The sequence below is a fragment of the Cygnus atratus genome, chromosome Z (genome assembly GCF_013377495.2).
Source record: "Cygnus atratus isolate AKBS03 ecotype Queensland, Australia chromosome Z, CAtr_DNAZoo_HiC_assembly, whole genome shotgun sequence".
Classification (NCBI taxonomy): domain Eukaryota; kingdom Metazoa; phylum Chordata; class Aves; order Anseriformes; family Anatidae; genus Cygnus; species Cygnus atratus.
In genome coordinates this window covers 13,079,587-13,103,191 of record NC_066396.1, presented here as the reverse complement: position 1 = coordinate 13,103,191, position 23,605 = coordinate 13,079,587, and the positions used below count along the sequence as shown (strand labels likewise).

At 34.9% G+C, this 23,605-nt stretch overlaps 1 protein-coding gene across 1 annotated transcript in view; it reads left to right on the top strand.

The window, feature by feature from the left end:
* NUP155 (nucleoporin 155) overlaps window positions 1–23,126 on the top strand; it is a 30,115-nt gene extending 6,989 nt beyond the window's left edge. Inside the window, exons 12-35 of the mRNA XM_035563823.2 lie at window positions 432–532; window positions 1,707–1,877; window positions 2,898–3,008; window positions 3,950–4,044; window positions 5,055–5,143; window positions 7,338–7,400; window positions 7,507–7,657; window positions 8,495–8,561; window positions 9,430–9,548; window positions 9,748–9,851; window positions 10,900–11,033; window positions 13,315–13,506; window positions 13,914–14,052; window positions 14,730–14,865; window positions 15,288–15,441; window positions 15,730–15,834; window positions 15,970–16,124; window positions 16,578–16,707; window positions 16,949–17,062; window positions 17,554–17,674; window positions 18,456–18,566; window positions 19,814–19,950; window positions 20,763–20,863; window positions 22,185–23,126. Of these exons, the coding sequence (XP_035419716.1) occupies window positions 432–532; window positions 1,707–1,877; window positions 2,898–3,008; window positions 3,950–4,044; window positions 5,055–5,143; window positions 7,338–7,400; window positions 7,507–7,657; window positions 8,495–8,561; window positions 9,430–9,548; window positions 9,748–9,851; window positions 10,900–11,033; window positions 13,315–13,506; window positions 13,914–14,052; window positions 14,730–14,865; window positions 15,288–15,441; window positions 15,730–15,834; window positions 15,970–16,124; window positions 16,578–16,707; window positions 16,949–17,062; window positions 17,554–17,674; window positions 18,456–18,566; window positions 19,814–19,950; window positions 20,763–20,863; window positions 22,185–22,323 (2,939 nt within the window). The 3' untranslated portion in view covers window positions 22,324–23,126. The remainder of the gene's footprint in view (window positions 1–431; window positions 533–1,706; window positions 1,878–2,897; window positions 3,009–3,949; window positions 4,045–5,054; window positions 5,144–7,337; window positions 7,401–7,506; window positions 7,658–8,494; window positions 8,562–9,429; window positions 9,549–9,747; window positions 9,852–10,899; window positions 11,034–13,314; window positions 13,507–13,913; window positions 14,053–14,729; window positions 14,866–15,287; window positions 15,442–15,729; window positions 15,835–15,969; window positions 16,125–16,577; window positions 16,708–16,948; window positions 17,063–17,553; window positions 17,675–18,455; window positions 18,567–19,813; window positions 19,951–20,762; window positions 20,864–22,184) is intronic.
* The last annotated feature ends 479 nt before the right edge of the window (window positions 23,127–23,605 follow it).

The following is a 23,605-nucleotide window of genomic DNA, read 5'->3' as shown; positions in this document are numbered from 1 at the left end:
TGTGACAGCTACTATCACACTATTTTATATCAGGTAATTTGAAGGAATGGGAGGACACACAGCAGTGTTGCTGACACTTTCAGTCAAGTATATTGATTTTATGTTTGAAGTAGTTTCCAGATGGTTTTCAATATAGGTTCTCTTTAAACATCTCATTTTTATGAGGCGTTTTCTATGTACTTCAGGCTCATTTCTGTTTGTATCTTTCAGAGTTAGTTAAAATGCTGTTGTTGATAGTGGCCTACTAATAACCGTATGATACAGAAAACCAAGAGATATCTGCTGTTCAAATTTTGTGGTTTGGACTTAAAGATTGATTTTTGGTAAATAAGGAATTAATGAATTAGAGTGGTATATTTTGGTATGTATTGGTAGGTGTGATACATGATTAGTCGCACCTAACACAACCTTAATATCCGTGTTCTTGCTAGGGGTCCTGCTGATGGCAGCCTCAGAAAATGAGGATAATGACATCCTGTGGTGTATCAATCATGATTCTTTCCCTTTTCAAAAGCCAATGATGGAAACACAGGTACTAAAGTAAACTTTCATGTAATTTTGATGGATTTTAGATTTTTTTCTTCTATAGAACAGATAGTATTATTCAAGTATCTGCAAGAAATTAGTAGGTTGATGAAAAACTTACATGAGAAGTTTAGAAACACTTACAAAGCTAATAATCAATAAGCTTTAAATTTAAAAAAAAAAAAAAAGTTTAGCAGGCATGTTAGACAGTAAATGGAAACTGGTATCTTAGTAGGAATTTCCAGTTCATCCATACTGTATAGCTTCATGCAGGCTATGTATGAAAACCAATTGCTTTGACCTCTAAGACGACTTAGAATTAACATATTGGAAAAAGTCTTACTTGTGTCATATTGTTGTCTGTGGCATGCTGCATGCTACATACAATTATGTACAAGGCACGATCCCCAGTGCAAAGTGGTATTCATTGACAAGTATAAAATTCGGCAAGGAAGTTTGTCTAAAATACAGATGGTAGAGATACTGGAATTGGATACTGGAATTCTTTACTTAAACAGATATGTCACATATTGATTAATTTTCAGGCATGATCAATTTCTGATCAATCTCTTCATTATTTCACTCCTTTTTTTCCGTTTTTTTTTTTTTTTCTCTAGTTGTTACAGTAATTTGTGAGAGGGGCTTGGTTTAGTTGCCTTATGCATCACATCAGAGAGAACATTGCATGTATTTCAGCACTGAAGCAAGACTAGGCTCTTCTGCCGCTTTTTAACATGTCCAGGAAGAGTATGTGGCAATGGTAGAATCTCTACCATTGTGAAAATCTACCAACGTGAAAATCTCCCAAACCCTTATGATCAGTAGCAGTATGTTTGGTTTCCTTAAAAAATAAATAAAATTCATAATAACTTTGGTATTTGATTCTGATATGTTTAGCAGATTGTCTCTGTTTATATGGTGGCTTCACTAAAAGCACTGTACGAGTTGTTTTGCCCTTAAAAAAACACTGTCCCTATCCCACAAAAGAAGCAATATATAGCTGCAAATTTGCTGATAGTCTGCTAGATGATGCAAGAACTTGCTCATTTCCTCTGAGATTTCTTGTGTCAATAATAGTTTCTTGCCTGTGTAATTTTAAATTGTAAATAGTAAAATATCTCCACAATGTACAAAATCCGTGTCTGTTACCAAACTTTGGATGTCGTTTATCTGTTGTTCAGATGACCACCCGTGTTGATGGGCATTCCTGGGCTCTTTCTGCTATTGATGAATTTAAAGTTCAGAAGATTGTGACACCTCTCAATAAAGATATTGTTCCAATAACTGATTCCCCCGTTGTTGTGCAGCAACACATGCTGCCACCTAAGAAGTTTGTTCTGCTTTCAGCCCAGGTGAGTATTGCTCCTCTTAATATAGGAAATCAAAAGAATAAGTATAAAGGTGAAAGACTGATGCAAATCTGTAAATGTTTATTCATAGTTTATTGATTTTTGAATGAATTTTTATGATTTTATTCTGAACATAAAAGGAAAAGAGGAATATTGCTGAAACTGTCAGTACATATTATAAATTGACTCAAAGCTATTGAGACAGCTTCTCTTGTACAGTGCATTAATCACTTCTGTTGGCCTGAGGAGACAGAACCCTGGTAGATACAGATCATGGGAAACATTCTTTTAACCTTGTTCAAATTCATGGTTGTATAAAATTGAAACAGAAATGGGCTGACCAGAAAGTATGGTTTGAGTAAATATGGTTAGCAACTGAAATTTGAGCAAAGAATTTTTCGTTGTTATAGAAGTCCAGAAAAGTTTTTTTTAATTGTTCTTGTTCGTTTTTTAAAAATAAAGCTTCTCGTTTCTTATTACATTTCGTAATATTTTAGGGTACTTACTTTCTTAACAAATAAGGAATTTTAAAAGATGTTTAATAAATCATTAATGTTTTGTAACCTTTAGACTCAACTTGCATTTATTTAATGGTAGCTAGTCAGACCCTCTCCCATTAGTGTGGATGCAGGCAAAATAGTCTTACCACACTTTTGGTCCTAATTTTTTTCCAGGCAATTCTGAAGATTTATGAGATACATAGAGCAAGCATATAAAGAGAATGAAAGACTTTATGTTTGTGTTGTATGCTTCATACTAGGTTAAGAAGAGCAAAACTAACTCTGTTTTTGGAGGGTATATAGCCATTGCAGTATTTATTTTATTTTTTTGCCTTGTTGCTAGAGAATTTTCAGCATTTGAATGGGAACTAGCCTTTAGCTACCGTTTATGTTACACTTTGATCCAATAGTGTAATTGAGAAAAACTTGGAGAGCAGTAAAGTTAAAGATTGTTGGGAAAGGTGTTGGTATGACCAGTAAAGTGACTTTATTCTAACTTTGTATTATTCCGGGTAATTTTTAGGGGAGCTTTATGTTTCATAAACTCAGACCTGTTGACCAGCTGCGGCATCTTCTTGTTAGCAATATAGGTGGAGATGGGGAAGAGATTGAAAGATTTTTCAAGTTGCATCAGGTAAGAATTTTTGACTTGTTAAGAAATACAAGGTTTATAATACTTAACTGGCATTACTGGAAATCTAATTGCATTCTGTATCACGTGTCTTTTTTGTTGTTACTACGAAATTCTAGTTAACTTTTCATTTATTGTTTCAAGTATTAGCTTTTCCTTCTGTATTGTCTGCATAAAACAAGATTGTATACTGAGATATAATTCCTTGTTTTATGATATCTAAAAATTGAAGTGTAGATCACTTTTCCTGAAATTCTTGTATGCAGGAGTATAACACAGTTCTCAGTTTAAGAAAGGAGTCGAGCTAAGACCAGGGGAGATAGTTTTCTGTAAAAAAAAAAAAAAAAAAAAAAAAAATTGAATCTGTACCACTGTTAGAGGTTTTTACATTTTGAAGGCCAGTACAACTGTCTAGGATTGGTCTACTTTTTGCTTAGGATAAATAACAAACAAGCAGGAAGGAAGCTATAGTGAATTATGAATTTAATTTGACTAGTATTGGTAGTACCTGTAGTGAATGTTCACTGTAATCTATTGTCTTGTGCTTTGATGTAAGACATACTAAGTGATATTTTAACAGTCCATTAGGATATGCCATCCATTATTACTTGTATAGATCTTTTTCTTCAAACAATCTTAATTTATGTGTCTGTAGAAATTTCATAACTCTTACGCATAATTAGGTGATAGACATGGAGATTGTTTCCTACCAGTAACCATACTGAGCTTGCAAAAGCTGTGTATAACAGAAGTTTATCCTGCTACAGTGAGACGTCTCAATTTAATTCACTTCCTTTCTATAATGGGAAAGAGCTGATTTCCTTGCCTTCTAGATAAAAATGATGCAAATAGTATTTCCTGTTTAGTTATTGATCAGTAGAACATCTTCATATTTCTTATCAACTTGATATAAGCTGCCACACTGACAGCATAATATGCTCTAGGAGGATCAGGCCTGTGCCACTTGCCTTATCTTGGCCTGTTCTAATGCTGCATGTGATAGAGAAGTATCTGCCTGGGCTACGCGAGCATTCTTCAGGTAAGTTTCAACTGGTTTCAACTGGGGTGTATGTTGTTCTGAACAGAATGCTCAGGATCACTACAGCCACTAAAGAATCATATAGTCTCTTTAACCTGCTCACTGAGTAAGCATTGTTTTAAAATGAGCATAGACTGTTAAACTTGGTGGAATACACTTTTGCACTATTTAGGTCTTGCCAGCAAAGGAAGCTTTCTGTAGTTGGCACTTCTGGATAGTTCCCCTCCTGGATGCTTTCATGTCATGTATTTCATGTGCAGAAGTTATTCAAAATGTAGTTTAATCTGCTTGAAGTTCACTTATCTATACTTCAGAGTATCCTGGTTCGTTGAAGCAGTGTGTGTAGAGAGAAGTAATATATTTAATCACACCAATTCAGTTGGAAAAAGAACAGACAAATTTAGAATCCCCAAGCCGTCATTTGAATTGGAGATAAAAGACAACATGCGTAAGATTAAATACAACATGAGAACTAATGTTCATTTTACCAGATAACCTGAAAGGTAATTTACTTGATGACTGCAGAATCAATAGACAATCTTAGCAGATCAAATAGGTGGTAGCATGATTATACTGTACTGAGAAAGAGAAAGTAGTTTGTAACTTTGAAATAGAACATAAGGTAAATTATTTGTAATATAGTGTTTCTTATGCATCCTGGCACTTACTATGTAGTAAACTTATGAATTCTTATGTCTAGGTTATTTCCTGTAACTTCTTGAACTGTTTTATCAGTCTAGTTGAAGATTGGAGGTTATAGAGCTGATTGTCTTGTGGTAAATGTTCTCCCACTAGCAGCTAGGTATTTTTGTTCTTTGTGAGTTCTAATGATATGTATGACTTGTGTAGCTGTATTTCTTTCAGTCACAGATATTTCTGAAAAGTTGTGCTGATATTTTGTTCTTCATTTAAAAAGAATCCCAAAATTGCAGTTAATTTTCCAAGATACGAAAACTAAATGGAGTATGTATGAAGTGTGAGGAATCTTTTTCTTTGCATATAAACTTTAGGTATGGTGGAGAGGCACAAATGAGATTTCCATCAGCTCTGCCTCCTCCAAGCAACGTTGGACCTATTTTAGGTTCTCCCATATCTGCTGGTGAGTAGCAACCATTTCATGGTTTTGGACAAGTTTTGTTTTTTCCTTTAAATATGTTGCATTTTGTCTTCTTACAAGTTCCTGTGTTCAAGATTACTTGCTTATTATGTGGCTGTATCAGAGTACCTTACAGTGTCATAACAAATTAGTCATTTGTGTGATTTTTCTTCCCTGTAAAAGCTCAAGCTTCAGCACTTGGTTTCTGCTCAGGTCATCAGTGCCACATAAAAATAAGAATAGTACCTAGTCTTCCTTGAACATCATATGTATTGGAGTCCCTTCCATATTATCTGTATCCACTTAGATTTTGTCCAGTCTTCTACAATTGCTTAAGGAAGCTGCCTGCTGACATGTTAACTCATTGAATTCCAGATCATAGGAGTTGTGTTTTTTTTAGAAGCAATTAATGATATATTTGGAACTCTGATGAAACTAGTGAATTTATTTATTAATTTTATCAGTGATTACTTAGTTAATTTCCAAGATCCTTTAAGCTTATCTGACTCATGGCACCAAATTTTACATACCAGATTTGGGAAAAAACTTGATTGCCTGGAATGCAAAAAAAATCAATTTTAGTACTGATTTTGACCTACATCCAAATTCGAACATATTGGAGAAATGTGCACACTAAAATGTTTTAGATAAAGTTTTAGTTGATTCTCTTTCAGAATTCTTAACTGTGATTGACATGCTAAGAACAGTGGCTATCTATAGCACATCAATTACATCACTTTCCAAGCTTTGATAGTGTGGAATAATTGCAATGTGGGCAGGAGGAGAGGCAAGGCATAAGAATGTAAAATTAAATAGGACTTAAAGAAGACAGCAGGTACGGAGAGGACAGGTGCTAGGAGCAGAATGAGAGCGAAAGAAGGGTGTGGGGGAAATGCTAGAAAGCTCTGTAATCACTGAAATTTACTCTTATGGGAAGTAAATGTATTTTTCCCAAGTCTAAATGTTTGTTTGGTTTTGTTTGTTTGTTTTTTTTAATAATTGGCAGTCATATATACCCTTTCGAAATGTAGTGTCAAAGTGTTTTTTTATTTTGCTTCAGTGACAGGTCCATGTGGAAGACGGCACCATTCTTCTGCCACTGCTCACTCTATTTGTTCACAGGGTAGAGAACTGTCATGTGAAATTTAGATTCTGATATTGTGGATAACCCATGCGGTGGGTCAGAACAGTGCTGACAGAATATTTTGAAAACACCTTGAAACTTTGCATGTGCAACTGCATTAAGATAATGTTAGTGTTACAAGTCCAGGCCCCATGTGTTCTCCCTGTTGAAAGTCTAGTCAGACATTTGCATGCTACTTTTCTTGCAAGATTATGCTTTGCTTTGGCACACAGGAGAATGTGCTTTCAGAACTTGGATTGGTCAGTGAAAGACTTTATCTTTTGCACTGTAGTATGTTGCAAAGTTGAGAGAACTGTAGTGAATAAGGCAAGAAGGACTGATTCTTTGGTACAAACCAGTTTTTCAGGGTGAGAGTTTTGTTGCCCTTTCCATGCTGTATCATCTTACATGCTGCTGGCACATGGACATTTTTGTAGGCGACCACATGTGCTCATCATACTTCGTAGTTTTAAGTCAAGTATTAATCTTCAGAAGAGTTGAAAATCCTCAGCTGAATATGAGCCCATGTTCACTTGGGGAAAAACAGACTCAGGACATGTCAAACTGAGTGTCCCAAGCAGTGTTGCTGTAGTGTGTGTCCAGCAGCAACACATAAGTAAAAGTAATAATAGCTTCTTCCAGTTTAGTGTTTCAAAGTTAAAACTGGTATTCTTTGAAATGATCTAAATGACTCAAAGTGAATGCTTTGAGAGTAGGTGCCTGTATCAGGAACAGGAGCAGTGAGAAGACGAGGAACAAGAAAATGCATGTGGATAATCAGTGCAGAGAACTGATGGTGTGAAACAAATAATACATGAATGCTGAAAGCAAAAATGCTTAATAACTGTTGTTGAAAGAATCATATCTGTTTGGTTAACTTAGAGTGTTGTGTCCAACAGAAATTAATGCAATTTTTTATTTACCTGTAATTAAAAGCTGTTTGAATCTGTAAAGGCTGTGTTTTCTAACTTTAAAGTACATGGTTTGACAACTTTGCTGCTTTTGCGTAGGGTTTCTGTGGATTGTATTTAAAAAAAAAAAAAAAAACAAACTTTTTCTTCTTTTCTTTTTTAGTTTCCCAGCTGACTGTTGATACTCCATATCCTAATCCTAGCTTTTTGACAACACATGGGCAAGGTAACTACTCTTTCTCTGCTGGAGGAATGGAGGATTTTTTCAAGTAGGCTTTTTCTTTATTTTCATCCAAAATAAATGGAGTAATATTTGCCTACCTTTATCCTAGCTTTACAGTCTCCTGGTATGTCAACCCCCATGTTTCCTTCTGGGAATTCCATGTCTCACCCTGGTACATCTATTAGCGGTATGATGGGTCCGGAGATAGTATTTTCTGGAAGACACAATGGCATCTGCATATACTTTGCTCGGATTATAGGGTGAGGTGTTCATGTAAAACCGTCACACAATTCATTTCATAATTTTTCTGTCCTGTAACACTTGTAGGTGATGGATTCTCCCATAATAGCATGTAAAGATAAGACTAATAAAGTACATTTATTTTGAGATTTCTAAGCACCTGTTGATATAGCAGATTCTCTTTACAGCTCTATTAATAGTTCTACATTGAGTGAATGGTTAGGACAGGAAAGTTGCTTAGACGTTGACCTTGCAATATGCACAACTCTGAGAACTTCTGTTTTATTTTTTAGTCCTACGAGTCCTGCAGAAATGCAGGACTTGCAGGATCAAAATCCTAGCTTGAAGTCTTTTCTGTTGGGAAGCTTTAAAAACAGTGTAAATATCAGAATGACAAAGCCAGACTAAAGAAGATTCTGTTATGTGGATGTTGGGTCATGTGTTTCTAAACTCTCCAACCAAGAACAGAGCTCTTCTTATGTTGGTTTTCCCCCTTTGCTGGGTGGGAAAGATTTGTTTTGACATTTGGTATTTGTTTTTTGGCACTTGTTTGCCTACATTATATTTCCAGAGAATAATATTGACCCATCTATAAATTTTTTGAGAGCATCAACCCTCATTAGATTTAAGATTTAAAGTTTGAATTTTTTTAATTGTCTGTACATGTGCTATGCAGAAACATACAACGCCATCGTGGGTTGCTGTTTTTTTTATTTTTTTTGAATGTTTAATTTTCATCCAGATCTTTGTTAGACCTTGAATCAAAAACATTCCTATTTCTTTAAGAAATTCCATGTAGAAAATGTGCAAACTTGTGATACTTGTGGCTTTTAACACCATTCTGGTTTATATTGCAGAAATATTTGGGATGGCAGTATAGTGGTGGAGCGAGTTTTCAAAAGTGGCAATCGAGAAGTTGTTGCAGTATGTAAAAGTTTGTTGTATTTTTAAAAGTTCCTTTCAGAATATCTCTGAAGCCCTTTATACACGTATTCCCAATTAAAAACTTATCAGGAAAAAAAAATAATTCTCATTGTAATGTGTTTTTTTATTATATTTAAGTGCTTAACTATGAATTAGTTGTAAGTTAAAATCTTTTTAAGTTACTATTTTGAATGTTATCTGTTATCAGTTGTCAATGGCCAGTTTCTTCTGTGTTTAGTGATTTCACTTCCTTTATTTCTGCATACCCCATCCAGACAAAGCCTAAAAATTAAATGATTTGGTGTGTTAGAATAAACATTGCAGTTATATAAGTACATAAGACAGTTTTCCAGCATCTTCCTCACTAATACCTTTGCATTTCACTTTTTGTTCAAGGTCAAAACAACAAAATGTTTTCTGACTTTGAATGTTAATATAATCCTGAACTGAGTAATTTCAGCAATGCAAAAGTAACTGCTACATAAACCTTCCTCCTCCAGTTACAAGGCAACTGGGAGACTCAGGAACACCCTGGCAGTTACAGTTTGTCTTAGGGATGCTCAGTCATTGTGATTCAGAGTTGGAAATGGTAAAACACAGCTGATTTGTCTATCAGAGTCAAAGAAAGTAGTGTCTAATATTGTATGTCTTAGGAGGACTACTTCCTTTTCACACTTTCCACCCCCTCCTTAAGAAGTGTGGTATAACTGATATGGTGTTATAGTGATAGCATTACTATTGTGCAGCTTATTTGTTGCACCCTCTTTGCATTTGTCTTTTTAGTGGATTTAGCTTAAAATTGTAGACTTTTGGAGAAATGTTTTGGAATGTCTAAGCCTTCTGTAATGAAAATTGCTGTCTGTTGCAGGTAGAAAGCAGTGTTCCATCCCATGTGCTGGAATGCGTACTACAAGAACTCAAAGGTTTACAAGAATTTCTGGATAGAAATTCTCAGTTTGCTACAGTAGGAGCTCTTGGAAACCCAAGGTATTATTCTGTGTGTTATGCTAGTCGTATTTAATGTCCAGCTCTTGAAAATTAATCCATGCACATCTGTTGGTTGAGTTGAAGTCTATATGGTCTTCAGCTTCAACTATTCAGATGCTAAAAACAATGTGTTGGATTTCATCTTTAAAATATTCAGTATCTGTCATCAAATTACCATCTCTCTATTTTGGAATTGCAGTTTCAGCACACCAGCTAATCTCCAACAGAGGCTCCTGGGTTTCATGAGGCCTGATGGTGGAAGCTCTCAGCAAGTGCAACAAGAACTCCAGAGGAAATATCATGGTATGCAATTACTTTTAAATTAGAAGCATAAGGGAATTGTGCATCTGGATGTTGAAGGGCTGTAGAACCCTTCCTATGAAGACAGGCTGAGGGAGTTGGGGTTGTTCAGCCTGGAGAAGAGAAGGCTCGAGGGACCTCATTGCAGCCTTCCAGTACCTAAAGGGGGCCTACAGGAAAGCTGGGGAAGGACTCTTTGTCAGGGAGTGGAGTGATAGGGCAAGGGAGAATGGCTTTAAACTAAAAGAGGGCAGATTTAGATGAGACATTAGGAAGAAATTCTGTCCTTTGAAGGAAGTGAAGCACAGGCATAGGCTGCCCACAGAAGCTGTGGATGCCCCGTCCTTGGAAATGTTCAAGGCCAGGTTGATGGGGCTCTGGGCAGCCTGGTCTGGTGGGAGGTGTCCCTGCCCATGGCAGGGGGGTTGGAGCTAGGAGTTCTTCTTAAAGGTCCCTTCCAAACCAAACCATTCTATAATTCAATGAAAAGTAAAGACGTAAATTGTTGCAATTATGTTCAACCCATGTAAGTATGCCCATTATATTCTTTCAGTGAATATAGTACATCTTGCTAATTTTCAGTGTAGTCATTTCATTCAGACCTGAGCTTTAAAGACAGTGTAGAGTGTTAACCAAAGATGTAATTATAATAGTTCTTTTTAAAAGCAAATGCAGGTAATCAACAAGAATAGAATATGTATGGTTTTGTTTTTATTTATTTTATATTCATTATAATACATATATAATAAATATTTATGAATAATCAAGGTAAAACTTGATACTGATTATGAAAATCCATTGCAGTCACATGAAGCCATACTTTTCAGAAAAGACTCCTCCTAGTTTGCAATAAATGTTAACAGATGGTATTTGTTTGGGGGAAATGTTAACAAGGCACTTTCCTCCAAAAAGCTAAAAAGCATTAATCAAGAATGGAGGAGAAGAAAAATTGGAAATTTAGGAGACTGTTTTTGTAAAACCTCAAAAATCGACATACTAATTCAAAACATGTAAAACATAGTTATTTGTTGACATTCTCTTGCTTTTTCAGCTGAGGCACAGTTAACTGAGAAAACTTCACTTCAAGGCATCCAGCAGCTCGTTCGCAAAACCTGTCAGGCACTAGCTTTATGGAAATTGCTGTGTGAGCACCAATTTAATGTTGTTGTGGGTGAGCTTCAGAAGGTATGATCTGAATTATCTGACTTTAATTCTTACATATTTAATAAGCCTGAATTTCTTTTTGCTATGTAAATACTCCCAAAGGGGTATTACTTTAACTTATTGTGGGGCAGATTATGAATTTTAAACTTAATATAGATTTTTATTCAGGTTGCAAGTGTTTATTTTTAAGAGACTTACAATAGTATTGATCTCATCACCCAACTTTAGCTAACTGGATGTGTCACTAACAGTAGATTTAATTTTACTTTATTAAGTGTGTTTTAAAAATTGGTATGCTGAAACTTTGAGCACATTCTGCAAGATGTGTACTGAAAGGAGTAGATTAATGTTGCCCAGCCTAGAGGAAACTGTTTGCTTTACTGTTATTAGAGGGTTTTTTATGGTGGAAAACAATAGTGTTGTAGAGACTTCAGACCCTGCACTTAAGAGTGCAGAGGTCTAGAATGTGTCACAGAACAGCTGACATTGGAAGGATCACCTGGAGATCATCTAGTCTGCCTCCTGCTGCTCAAAGTAGAGTCAACTCTAAAGCACGTTGCCCATGTCTAGTCAGGTCTTGACTAGACATCTCCAAGGACAGAAATTCCACAACCTCTCCTGACAGCCTGTTCCAGTGTTCAGACACCCTTACAGTAAAATAACAATAATAATAACAATAAGAAGAATAATATATCAAGGAGCTATTTCCTGTGTTTTAACTTCTGTCCATTTTATGTTGTCTTGTTACCGGGTACCACTGAGAAAAATCTGGCTTGTCTTATTTACACCCTTCTACCAATTATTTACAAATATTACTAAGATTCCCCCTCCTCCCATCCCAAGCCTTCTCTTCTCCAGGCTAAACAAGTTCTTTCAGTCTCTCCTTGTTTGTAAGGAAGGAAACTTGCAGAACTATGGGTGCTACTACTCTGTACCCTCTGCTAATCTTGGATTTGCATCTGTTAATTATATGAAAATTCGGCATTCTGTTCTAGCACTTCACAGAAGAATTTATTATTTTAAAAGTTGTATTCTTTATCACTAAAAAAGAACAATTTTTAAATTTTATAAATGCCCAAATGTTGAAGCTTTTCACATTGTCATCTTGGGAGTTAACATGATTTCTCACGGGCAGCTTTTCTCTTGTGATGAACAAGGAGTTAACTAATTGTTTAACAAGTAAAACCTTTTTCTCTCCCTATAATAGTTTTAGAGTTTTTGTAATAGTTTTTTATTTTAATCCAGTGGTCATCAATAGACAGTACTGGCAGCTAGCTCTATATGAGCAAATGTTCCTAATAATTTTAGAAAGATGAACAACTTTCTATGTAACTTAATATAAAAAAGCAGAAAGATGTTTTTTATAAAGCATTACAAACTTTATAAACTTCTAAAAAACATTATAAACTTTTTTAAAACTTCCTTCTCATTCTACATCTGTTGTTGTTTTCATCTATGACCGTACTTGGATGGTTCCTGTTATTAAAAACCATGATGTACTCATTTTATAGCATGTGCATTCTGACAGTGCCCTGTGAAGTACAGGAAAAACTGCTTATTCCCTTCTCACAGAGAAGTGACACACAGTGTAGGTAACAGGAAGATGTATAGAGTTCTCACTGTCCTTTGGCATTCGAGAATCTAGTACTTTTCACTGATAGTGCTTTCCTCTCTAATACTTCCCATTTTGCTAAATAAGATGTATTTCTGTGCTGTCTATACTTTAGTCCTTGGAGCTTTGCATGTGTTTATTTTCTGGAAGCAGATAACTTTGCTGTAACATTTTGTGTCCAAAACATTGTGCCCAAAGAAGGGCAACAAAGCTGGTGAAGAGAAAGCGTAAGAACAAGTTTTATGAGGAGTGGCTGAGTGAGCTGGGGCTTTTTAGCTTTGAGAAAAGAAAGCTCAGGAGAGACCTTACTGTACTTTACAATTACCTTAAAGGAGGTTGTAGTGAGGTGGGGCTCAGGCTCTTCTCCCAAACACCAAGTGAAAAGATGAGGGGAAATGGCCACAAGTGGTGCCAGGGGAGATTAAGGTTGGATATTAAGAGAAATTTCTTTGCTAAAAGAGTTGTGGGGCATTGGAATAGGCTGCCTAGGAAGTAGTTGAGTCACCATCCCTGGAGGTCATCAGGAAATGTGTATATGTAGAACTTAGTAGCTTGATTTAGTGGTGGACTTGTCAGTACTAGGCTAAAGGTTGGACTAGATGATCTTAGAGATCTTTTCCAACCTGAATGATTCTATGATTTTTACTTTCAGTAAAATCTTTGAGCTAATGAAATTCTGTCTGTCTTCAGGAACTTCAAGAACATCTAAAGATTACTGCTTTCAAAGACTTGGTAATTAGAGACAGAGAGTTGACTGGAGCACTCATTGCTTCTCTTATAAACTGTTATATCAGAGATAATGCTGCTGTGGATGGTATCAGTGCCCATTTGCAAGATATCTGTCCTCTTCTGTATAGCACTGATGATGCTGTCTGTTCCAAGGTAAGTTCACTTCCAGATTTTATAGCACCAAAACACAGCATTAGAGAGTGTATTAGAATGTAAATGCACCATGGGATCAAGTGCACCCTCAGCATGTTTGCTGACAACACCAAGCTAAGTGGTGTGGTCAACATGCTGAAGGGAAAGTGTGCCATCTGGAGGGACCTTGATAGTCTCGAGAAATGAGCCCCTGCAAACATTATGAAGTTCAACATGTCTAAGTACAAGGTCTTGAATATGGGTTGAGGCATTATGGCTATTATCAGCTGACAAAGGGAGGGTGTTTTTTTTTGTTTGTTTTGTTTTTTGAGACGATGTTTCTATTGTTTCAGCTGTGAAGCTTGGCATCATAACCTGTTAACTCACTCGATGTGAATAATTTTCATTTTCCCACTGTTTATCTGTAGGCAAATGAACTGCTTCAGCGATCTCGACAGGCTCAAAACAAACTGGAAAAAGAGAAGATGCTAAGAGAGTCACTGAAAGAGTACCAAAAGATTAGCAATCAAGTAGACCTTGCTAATGTTTGTGCGCAATATAGGCAAGGTAAGAGGCAATCACTGATCTTTTTCTGCTAAGCAGTTTCTGTTATATCATTTCATGACATTCTTTTGTTTTGTTTGGTTTTCTGACTTATAACTGATCTTACAGTGATGTTTTACCATAAACAGTTTCTAAATAACTCTTACAACAAACATATCAACCTGTTCTTGTTTAAAGCCTTTCTAGATTTCACCAGCAAACAAAAATAAACACTTCTATATAAAAGTATTCCTATCCACTTCCTCTGTTCCACTTTCAATTTGTTCCATGCATGTAGTAAAATGTTTCTAGCAGAGTTGTTGGACTGAATGTAAGCAGAGGGTAAATGATAGTATTTTGCGGGGTGAGTATACAATATGAGCTCTTTGAAAGATGGTTCTGAATCATATCTTGTGTAGCAGAATCTAGTACATAATTTAAATGTAGATAAAACTGTCTTAACAGTCAAGATTTCAGCCTTTGTTGTACAAATATGTAATTTCAAACTTAGATATAATCCCAAAGGAATAGGCATAAAACTTTATAAGATACGGACCAGAGTGAGTAGGGTTTATTTTTTCTTGCTTGATAAAATGAGTAGTGTTTGTTGTCACTTAAAATTTGTCGTAAATTTAATACAATATTGAACGATGTTATTTGTGGGTTTTGTTTGTTTGTTTTTAATTTTTATTTATTTATAGTGCGTTTCTATGAGGGAGTAGTAGAACTGTCTCTTACTGCTGCTGAGAAGAAAGATCCCCAAGGTCTTGGCCTTCATTTCTATAAAAATGGAGAACCAGAAGAGGATGTTGTTGGACTCCAAGCTTTTCAAGAGAGGCAAGTTTTCATGATATGTTGTTAGCTTTATATGGGGTACTTGATTTCAAGTGACTGGAAAAGTAGCCTTTTGGGGAAGGTGTGGAGGGTAATGACAAGCAAGCATTTTAGAATAACAGACACAATGTAGAGGGTTTTGCCCAACATACTTTCCTAGAATATAATTAATATGGCACCAACTTAATTTGGAACAGAGGGTAAACTGAAATACACAGAAAATATTGTGATCTGAACATTACAGAATTATTTGTTAGAAAGATAACTGTGAATAAACTAGATTGCATGAACTATCTGATAATACTACCTGACCTTTTTTAATTTTAGTAATTATGCCTACTAAGGTATAAAATAAAAAAGAAGTAGAACTTCATAGATAGTTACAATGAAAATTGTTAGGCTTTTTTGTTTTGCTCTATTTACAGACTTAACAGCTACAAGTGTATCACTGACACCCTTCAGGAGTTAGTGAATCAAAGCAAAGCTGCTCCCCAGTCTCCCAGCGTACCCAAAAAGCCAGGTCCTCCAGTGCTGTCATCTGACCCCAACATGCTAAGCAATGAAGAAGCAGGACACCATGTAAGAAAACTGAAAAAAAAATAGTGACTACACTCAGAAAAATGTGATTAGAAGTGGTGTAGAAATTTAAAAAAAATAATAATTAAATAAAAAAGGACATTTGGAATAGATTAGCATAACAGATAAAAGTTAAGATTTGTCATGAATTGGCTTCTTTGTGGAGTCTTGAAAAAAAATGATGACATACCACAGGAAACTAAATAACTAAAGATTGACATGTACATATTCAGTACTTGATGTAATGTAACCTCTTCTGGAATAACAGTTTTGGTCTTTCTTTCCCCTTAGTTTGAACAAATGCTAAAGCTAGCTCAACGTTCAACGGATGAACTCTTTAGTATTGCACTTTACAACTGGTTGATACAAGTTGATTTGGCTGACAAACTATTACAGGTGAGCTCATCTGTATTCAAGGAAATAATTTTTTGGAGGGTTCCACTGGACTAGAAGAGTTAATTGTAATAATGCTGATGCTTTAAAAGAGAGGAGAGAGCAAGCATATAATTGCTGTTTTTATGACCTTTGCAGGTGACTGCCCCCTTTTTGGAACCCTACCTTGTGCGGATGACCAAGATTGACCAAAACAAAGTCCGTTATATGGATTTACTGTGGAGATACTTTGAAAAGAACAGAAATTTCAGTAACGCAGCCCGAGTCTTGGCTAAATTGGCTGACCTACATAGGTATGGATTATATGTGACTGAAACAAAAATCTTGATGTATAGATATTTTAAGAAAAGGCCAATGCCCAAGGCATTTGCTGAAAAAAAAAAAAGTGAATGAATGGAATATGTTAGTTTTCAATCTGGGGCATTCTTGAAAAAAATGAAATGTGTATTTTATGTATTATGCATTAGCTTGCAATGTAATTGCTGTTGTAAGTGTAGTGTATGAAGTGGTTATTTCTGATGCAGAACTTTATAATGCATTTGTGTAACTGTAGAGCAGCTGATTGAGAAGTGCACTGTAACTGTGCATGCACAAAAAAGGGGTTACATGGTTTGGGTGTAATGTTTTGCATGACTTAGTAAAATCCAGAAGACACTAGCTAACTTCCAGGGTCTAGTTAGAGTATGACTAACTCTTATATAATTATACTTGATACCTATTTTGCACAGTAAATATTTGTTTTGCAGCACAGAAATTTCTCTACAGCAGCGTCTTGAATACATCGCACGTGCTATTTTGAGTGCCAAAAGTTCCACTACCGTATCTTCTATAGCCGCAGATGGTGAATTCCTACATGAACTTGAAGAAAAAATGGAAGTAAGAAAAACTACTTATTTAAGATACATTGTGTCTGTATTACTGCACTTGGTCCACACATTGCACATGGCATTTTTATTACTAAATCTGTAGAAAATTTTCAGTATTTTTAAGTTATGCGGTTGATACTCTGGGATGTAAGGCAGTAATGCATCTACATTTAAATAAGGTAATGTTAATACTGAGTGTATTCCTAAGATTTGATTAAATTAATCCAAGCTTGAAATTGTTTTTACCCAAGGTTGCGAGGATTCAGCTTCAAATACAAGAAACATTACAACGGCAATATTCCCATCATTCTTCAGTGCAAGATGCCGTCTCCCAGCTTGATGCTGAGCTGATGGATATAACCAAGGTGGTTACAAATTTCTCTGTATTAAATGTCAATTCATTACATTTGGGGATTAAGGGGGCATGCAGTGCAAAGAATGATCTTATGTTGAGTATGAAAACTGATAGACTGTTTAGCATTCCTGGTCTCAGAGTGTTTATGTCAGCCTAGACTGTCTTTTTCTGTGCTTTGATATTCCTTCAGTCTTCAGTACTTTGATTTCTTCCATGTGTTGATCTTCTTTCTTAAGCTTCTTGGATTTCTTTATTTATTGGAGTGTCACGTTAGAAAATCATCAGCATTAATTACGGCTTCATATAAAAAATGGGAATTATATTTAAGAAGTTAAACTGGATATATTAAATAAAAATCATTTTCATGTAGTATTTGACAACAGCTACTTGTGGTGCACCATTTATAGTCTGATATCTACCCTGTAAAGTAAAGAAAAATTGATTTTAAAAATTTATTCTTCATTCTATTTGAAATGCCAAACCTGGTCATTTTTCTTTCAGCTATATGGAGAATTTGCTGACCCTTTCAAGCTCTCAGAGTGTAAGCTTGCAATTATACACTGTGCAGGTCATTCTGATCCTATCTTGGTGCAAACTCTCTGGCAAGAAATCATTGAGAAAGGTAGGTTTAAATGGACTAAGATTGGTTCAAACCAGAAGTATAGGAAAACAGTATAATTAAAGCTTTTAAGACTGATTATGTGTTGCTACTGGTAACGCTGTTCAGGTGTGGTGCGTCTCCTCTGCAATATTCCGTAACATATTAAATAGATGTAATTGAGGAGCAGTTCATTAAAGTTTGTACCTTTTGGTTTGTTTGCCTAAAGGAGAAAGTCTACCCTGACAATGACTAAAGAATCTTAAGGGAGTTCAGTGCTTTTATACCACTGACAGCAGCAGAAGCTTAAGGATTTTTGTCCATTTATAGAGAAGCAGAGTACTGGGCACGTCTCAACAAGTCTAGCCACTCAGTTGTGATAATCTGTCTCAACCTTTATCATAAGTTTGTAATTCACTCTCCTCCTGGTTTTTTTCTTCTGTTTTGTGCTCAAGATTGCCAGTGTGCAAACAACATTGGCAGTGATTTGAGAGAAAACATTTAGTTGTAGTTTGGGTTTTGGTTAGTTTTTGGTGATGGTATTTTACTGCGTTTTTTTGTATGTTTTTCTTTTTAGTAGACTTACTTGCATGAAAGTTCAAGGAAGCAAAAATCTGTGAATATATGTGCATGCTTACCAGAAAGGGCTGAATTTTTCACTTTGATCTGTTGGCTTTGTGCTGACATATATAACATACGATTTTTAAGGTGTTAGTAGTAAATTTAAGTATCTCAGTGTAGTTGTGTGTAAATTTGGAACTTCTTTTCTGAAATTCTTTTTGAAATGATTTCTTTTCTCTTTCAGAGTTGAGTGATAGTGTGTCTCTGAGCCCTGCTGACAGAATGCAAGCACTTAGTCTAAAGATGGTATTGCTTGGAAAAATATATGCTGGCACACCTCGTTACTTTCCTTTAGGCAAGTGGTTTAGCCTGCATAGTGAATAAATACATGCATTACTTGAATGCGTCTCGCATTTCTTTCCAGCATCTTTAAAAAGGTTCTAACCTAAGAAATGTCTGTCTCTTTAAAAAATATTATAAAAGGAAAGAAAATTGATAATTTTATCTCCTCCAATGCTTGTGATACTACATAATTGCTGTAGTTTCTTGTGAAAATTTTCACTATAACTGGACCAACGTATTACTTCAACCACCAGTAGTAATGGAGTTGATCTGGTGGTACCTGGGAGGTGCTTTTCCTTTTTGTCCAATGAATTAGTAACAAAAGCATTGTTCTTGTAACTTGCTCACTGACTTTGACAAGGAGCTTAGGAGAGGAAAGCAGAAGCAGAAATAGAATTCATAATTGCCTCAAATCTTGTAAATGTATTATAATTGTGTGTTTACAAAATCATTATGGCTTTTACAGATGCAATTCCTAGAATTTACCTAGGGATTTAGCCAGAATATACAGATCCATCTTGAACGGAAAGTAAATGAAGCCTAGAAGGCAGCAACAGTTGCTTTTGGATAGCTGTGCAAATCACAAAGTAGTTAAGTTTGTATTGAAGTACAAAGTAAAAATACAATTTTACGTGTGTAATAAGATTATAGGCAAACACATTTATCTGTTGTCTATTGAAGCATCCACTGCTGCCTGCAGGGGCACATTCAAAAACAGAATTCAGTAGATCTCTGTATCCTTTTGGACCTTCTTTCTGTTTTGGAGATGCTCAAACATTCTGACAACGTGGTATTATGTAAAAATCTGGAAAATGTTTTCTAAAATAACATTGGTACTGTAATAATACTAAAATATTGTTACTGACACTTAACCGTGATAAAGATGCTCTAGTGTTGCAGGTAAAGCTAGTTAGTCTAGCAAATGAAATGATACTATGTTTTGTGCTGAAACAAAAGGTAGTGTAATTTTCTTAACAGAGCAGTTCCATAGTAGAACTGTAATAAGGTGTATGAATAATCCCTCTCATGTGTTGCTGATAGCTTAATACCATCTTTGGAGATAGTTACATTTAGCATATCCTTTCCCCTGTGCAACCTGGGAGAAACTGTTGCATCTGCTTCACAAGTGAAAAGTGCCAACAAAGGTGTGGAAGACAGAAAATCAAACTTAGAGCTAATAAATCACTTTCAAATGACCTTCTTTGCTAAACTGCCATTAACAAGTTGGAATCTAAACATCCCATTTTATTTTTCCTCCAGATTTTTTAGTGCAGTTTCTAGAGCAACAGGTCTGTGCTTTAAACTGGGATGTAGGTTTTGTAACATATACCATGCAAGAAATTGGAGTGCCATTGCCGAGGCTGCTTGAAGTATATGACCAGTTGTTCAAAGCACGGGTAAGGAAAATAGCCACACACAGAACAAAAAAACAAAAAAAAAAAGGGTGGGTGGGTGGGAATTTTTTTCAACTACTTTCAGAATTTTTGGCAGGAGATATAAAGAAATGTAAAGTTGTGATATATCTAAGTATCAACTTCATAGCTTTTTTTTATTCAAAGAGTTTTAGTGCTGTTTTTTTTCCTGTTGATTTTATTCACTTGAATTCTAAAGTGTGAGGAAAAATGTTTAGATCTTGTTAACCCTCTTACTTCACCTAAAGCTGATTTTGTATTAAGTAGGATTAGAATTGTTATATTGCAGAAGGAACATCAAATTTTGAATACGTTGATTTTATTTCTTTCCTATTCTTGATTCACATTTGCTATATTACTGTCATCAATATAATCAATGCAACAGGCATAAATAATAGTTAACTTTTGGTTATGCAATCAGCATAAATAATATTTGTAGCTCTGGGGTTGTAGAACAGGTTTTTTGAATTAAAACAAAGAACATCGACTTGGTTCATTTTATCCAGATCCCTCACAGTGTAAGGAATGCAGAACTTCCTAAAATCTGTTACTTTACAGACCTTAGGTAAAGGAAAACTGAGCTAATCTCATGTACGCTTTACTACTCAAACCTCGTAATATTACTCAAAATATGGATTGAATATATATAAGATAGAATTCCTACTTCTTTTACATTGTTGTTACAGCTACCAAAGCTGGCAATTTATATATGTCCGTTGATTCTACCACCACCACCCCCTTTTTTTTTTTTATTTTCCATTAATATGTATCTTAATATTTTGGAATTTATTTTTTAGGACCCATATTGGAATAGGATGAAAAAGCCTTTACACCTTTTAGAGTGTATTCACGTGTTATTGTCAGGATATGTACAAGATCCAAGCAGAGTACTTCAGAGGTAAGTGGGGCAGCTACATCCTAAGGAAGTATACAATAGAATGTACAAAATATCCTAAAGCAGTGCACTTGAGCTATTCTCAATGGTTTTTTTTGAGGGGGGTGGGAAGGGGTAAAGAATTTAGTGTTTGTTTCCACGTAGTGATTACTGAGACTCCTAATTTTAAACTAACTAGTAGAAACTTGTAGGGTTCTCCCCATAAACTGCCACAACAAAGAGTTTTCTTCACTGAAAATCTGGGAGAAAAATACAGGATTATTTTGTAATTTTTTCAAGAATATATTTAGGAAGTAGTATAGACGAATTTGAGGGAATCTGGAAAAAGTGGGGAAAAGTGAGAATCAAGTCTTTGTTTTGTGAATGAGACAGTGAAATCTTTCATGAAGAAAGGCTAGAAGCACAAAGGTTTCTGAATTGTAGAAAAGAGAAGATAAATACGTATATAAATCTTCACAAATTCTTCTTAAAAGTTCGGTGATTAATCACTTTCTAAGACTAAAACTCAGCTTAATCCAGAACAAGAAATAATTTAGATTTGATATTAGTAAAAAAGCTGTAGCTAAAAGAATTGTTATATACTTGAAAAAGTTGCCAGTATATTATGGAATCTCTAGTGTTGGTAATTTTTATGAATAGACTGTGAAAACTTCAGTCAGAACTATACTGTCTCAGAAACAAGGAGCAGAACTAGGCAATGTCTTCATGTCTCTTCTAACCATAAATTGCTGTAATTATGTTGGAAAATATACATGCAAATATCCTCTCTTCAAATACATGGTTTACCTCTCTTCCTTTTTTGGTTTTATGGTAAGCCAATTTAAGTATTATAGCTTATTAGAACCTTAAGTGAATATTGTCTTATTTTAGTATCTAAATTAACATTAATTTATGTGGATACTATGTATTAAAATCAAAATAAATTAACTTAGGGATTAAAAATAGTGATTTGCTATTAATGTTTGATATTAAAGTTACTGTATAAATTAATATATACATTCGTTTGTATTTATATCTAAGTATTTGAATATTTGTCAAGTAAATAATTCACTTTGTTATTAACTGTATCATGTTTTATCATACGTATCAGGTAAATTGTAATGATTCATTTATTTTCCTATTACACCTCACTCAAGCATTAGATTTAAAAAATATTTAACTATTTATTAGAAAAAATACTTTAAAGTAGCTGACATATCTTGCAGATACATTATTGCATTAAAACCTGAGGCTTGCTCACTTTATATTTCAGATAAATTCTAATATATAGAAACATATAAAGGAGCTTGCTGTTACTCAATGTTTTATTCTGTTTTCTTTAAAGGCGACGATTCACAAATGTTTGCTTGGATGCTGTTAGTTGCTACCTGGTTGAACTTCAGTCTATGAGCCCGACGCTAACAGTGCAGACTACCATTGGGAATTTTAAATCACTACAGGCTAAATTAGAGCGGCTTCACTGATTAACTAATGTAATAAAAAAAATTCGTTAGCTCAGATAAAATGAACTATAAAATAAAAGTTCAGATGTCTGCACTGAGTCTCTGGAAGAACAAATGGAATGAAATTTTAAGAAAGTTGCATCTCCTGCTGCAATTATCGATTGTGTGGTCTGTATTCCTGCTCATCTAAAGGTATCTACAAATTGTAGGATGTAAATGTGACAAATTGAGTTTCTTTTGCTACTACCAGTTTTTTTAATGATAGGATGCTCTTTTTTATACTGTTGAAATAAAGGACATTGTATGGTCTTTCCCTTCAGAATTAAAAATATTTGGTAAATATTTTCCTTTTTCTTAACATAAAGGAATGGAGAAAAATAAGTGTTAGAATCTACTTTATTATCTGTTTCACAAGTATCAAAACAAGACTGTTTTGTGGAAGGCAAGATGATGATAAAAGCACATGTTGGAGGAGTCATACTATAAACATGGTCATATCAGGGATTAGTGATGCAACCATAACTCTAGCTGTGTTGTATTGGCAACTTTCAATAACAATGAGAATTGTTTCATAACTATCACTTTCACTATGACCTATAAATAGTATGTTTGGAATGAAACTGCACCAATTAGCAACCTAATATATACTGAAAGTGAAAGAACAGTATTAAAAGCCCCTCAAATTATTTTCCCTATTCCATTTTAATGAATTTGTTGAATTAAAATGAATTAAAATTGAATTAGATGAACTAAAATTAATTAAAAATGAATTTTTAATGAATTTGTTGTATCTGTTACAGTCAAATAAAGAAGTCAAGAAGTGACTTCTGTCTACTTTCTATACTTGCACACAAGCCCCACATTCTGTATATTTAATAAAATGAGCAGCAGTTGTGCCTTATCCTGCCTACATGCTTCCCCATGTTTAAAATCTCATCCTATAAATACACGTATGTTTTGTCTCTGTTTTACTGCCATGCACTGTATATAAATGTCCAGTGACATAAACTGTGTATGCCATACACAAGAAAATAATAGTTTATGCTGGACTTTAGTCTTCCTCAAATTTTTTCATGAAAGTAAGTCGTCAAGGAGTTTGGAGAGATTTTTCAAGGGGAAAAGAAGCAAATATATTTGTACATGCATACACAGTAGGTTAATGTAATTTTTCCAAGAAAATGAGTAGTTGATACACTTACAAGAAGTGTTCCAAAAAAAAAAAAAAAGATTATGGATTAAGGCATTTATTTTCATGCAAGTTAACTACTTATGACCTGTACTACCCGATCTGATCATTATGCCC